This window comes from Triticum aestivum, chromosome 6A (genome assembly GCF_018294505.1).
Source record: "Triticum aestivum cultivar Chinese Spring chromosome 6A, IWGSC CS RefSeq v2.1, whole genome shotgun sequence".
Lineage (NCBI taxonomy): Eukaryota > Viridiplantae > Streptophyta > Magnoliopsida > Poales > Poaceae > Triticum > Triticum aestivum.
In genome coordinates, this window is record NC_057809.1 from 11,258,775 (window position 1) to 11,261,481 (window position 2,707).

The 2,707-nt window shown below is 44.6% G+C and overlaps 1 protein-coding gene across 1 annotated transcript; it reads left to right on the forward strand.

Annotated features, from left to right (window-relative positions):
* The first annotated feature begins 387 nt into the window (after positions 1 to 387).
* LOC123129289 (agamous-like MADS-box protein AGL80) lies at positions 388 to 1,023 on the forward strand. Its single transcript, XM_044549515.1, has one exon. The coding sequence runs from the start codon at positions 388 to 390 to the stop codon at positions 1,021 to 1,023; it is 636 nt and encodes a 211-aa protein (XP_044405450.1).
* Positions 1,024 to 2,707: the final 1,684 nt, after the last annotated feature.

The window sequence follows — 2,707 nt, forward strand, 5'->3', positions numbered from 1 at the left end:
AATAAACATCCAACTTTGGATAGAATTAAACTGAAAAAATAGTTTGGCAATACATTCTAGTAAAATAGGCATGTCCTAGTAATAAGATGCATGTGCCTCTTCACAGAAACCTTCCATATAGTTTCTCCAGCGATTGACGAGAAATTTCGTATTGATTGACGAAATATGCGGTCTTAGGAAGTAAATGTAAAAGTTTTAGATATATACCAAAGTTATAGCTGGGCACAATTAAGTTTGGCCCCGAAATCTATCATATCCTCCATCGACATGGTTCCAGCTTCCTCATCCTAGCAAGCCCGCCACTATAAATCCACCCTACGTTCCTTGCTTCTGACTCACCCAAACTAGCAATTTTCCTTCCTTTGCAGATTTTCCCCTTAGCTGACAATGGCTCGCAAGAAGGTGGCCCTCCGGTATATCCGCAATGACTCGACGCGGCTCAATACCTTGAAGAAGCGTACCAAGAACCTGATGAAGAAGGCCGGTGAGGTGGCCACCTTGTGCAATGCCAAGGCCTGCGTGCTGGTGTATGGTGAGGGCGCAATGGTGCCAGAGGTGTTCCCATCCCATGCCGAGGCGATGGCTATCCTAAGTCGGTTCGAGAGCATGCCAGAGGTGCCACAGCTAAAGAAGAAGATGGACCAGGAGACCATTCTTAGCCGGTGCCTCATACAACTCCGACATCAGGTAGAGAAGATTAGGTGCGAGCGCGAGGATCGTGAGGCCAGGATTCTCTTGCACAAGGCCATGGTCAGTGGACACCTCCCAGGAAACATCGAGGAGCTCACAACCATGGCCCGGAAGTTAGAGTTAATCCTTAAGAGCCTGAGGGAGCGCATCACGAAAATAACTGGGCAGCCGCCAGTCTACCAAGCCCAGGCGCCATATGTCACCGGCGGCATGGACATGGGGTCTCCGATGTATCAGGCATTGCGACAGCAGCAGGAGGGATGGCTTGACATGGCGAGGTCCCAAGGGAACCCCGACACCCAGATCTACAATGGACACAGTACTAGTCTATGAATATGTAAGAAGGGAGAGGAATTCCACAGGTAGTGCATGACCAGCTACATGTGTCATCTTTTTTTATTTAGTTTTGGAATGGTTAATAAGATGGATGGATTACCTGCAAAAAAATAAGATGTGTACATGACATATCATCAATAAGATCAGACATTTGGTCTCAATGTTCCTGTTTTAGTAAAGGCAATTTTAGTCATGGTTATTGTTATTATGGATCTCTTCCATGCTCTATTTGTTTCATGAGTTAGTTGCAACATTGAGGTTGTACCTATTCTTTATGTCAACTTGTTTTGTCAAGTTTAATTTTTTGTTGACTCTTAGCACTGCATCAAGTGATCCAACTATGAAGAGTTACCTCTTGGCTTCTGCATAGCAAGATGCACACTGCCTATGCAGATCCTTAATAGTTGTAGGGAAACCTGAGCACATGTATTGTTTGAGGAAACCTCTTGTGTACTAAAACATTTGCACTACTACATTTCATTCTCGAAACGTGTGATTATAACATTGAGTGCTAGGACGTTGGCCTCTACACCAGCAACGTCTTGGGAAAGTTTCACAAGCAGGTGACTGTGTTGACCAGTTTCATCATTAATCAAGTCCCATGCCACTCCGGAGAGAGCATTGTGTTTGAGCTATACTCAAGCTACTATCAGAGCCCCAAACTCTATTGGGCGCATCCTGTGATGGGAGATGCAGTATATGAATGCAGTTCCCACTACTTTGAAAATGAATGGTGAGATTTGTGCACACATAATTAGGCCGATGGTGCACCCAAATGTGTTCATTCCACTGTGATACTTTCTAGGGAGGTGGTCAAAAGCAGCAACAGCAAACGTCGAAGGCGTTGGGCACCTGCTGAACTTTGGACTGACTGAATGGGTATTATAACTTTTTTCCCCAAAACAATTCCCACTCAGCCTGTCCCACCTATTGCTATTTGCAGGACCCTAGGAGAACTAGCAAACAAGAGGAGAAGTGTATATAATATGCAAAATTACAACATCGTGTACCATAGTCACTCTTTATATATGTAGTCCTTTCTAGAACAAATCCAGCTCAAAGGATTTCCATTTTCAAAGCACATGAAATAAAATGCACTAGCATGTGTCAAGTACATTATGGATGCTGAAATGCATATAATGTGGATGCAAATAGAAACATAACCTCGAAACATCAGTAAGTAGTAGCGCTACCTCAATCGAGCTATTTTCTTAGTGTATGCCTATTTTCTAAGTATCGTTTTTCCGGTACTCGACAAACGCGTCATTTCATGAGTGCGAGAAAGAAAATACTCAGAAACCACAAGACACACGACAAGCATGGGCCTTCACTAAGTGGCACAAAGAAAAAGACTCGGCAAAGAGAAAACACACGGCAAAAGCTGAATAGGGCACTTGGCAAATCCCAGAGATATGTGCCCTTTACCGCCGCAAATGATTGTTGGGGAACGTAGTAAATTCAAAAAAAATTCCTATGCACACGCAAGATCATGGTGATGCATAGCAACGGGAGGGGAGAGTGTGATCTACGTACCCTTGTAGATCGACAACGGAAGCGTTTGGTTGATGTAGTCGTACGTCTCCACGGCCCGACCGATCAAGCACCGAAACTACGGCACCTCCGAGTTTTAGCACATGTTAAGCTCGATGACGATCCCCGGACTCTGATCCAGCAAAGTGTC

Excerpts from the sequence above, each read along its gene's own strand:
- LOC123129289 (XM_044549515.1), top strand. The coding sequence starts at position 388 with ATGGCTCGCAAGAAGGTGGCCCTCCGGTATATCCGCAATGACTCGACG.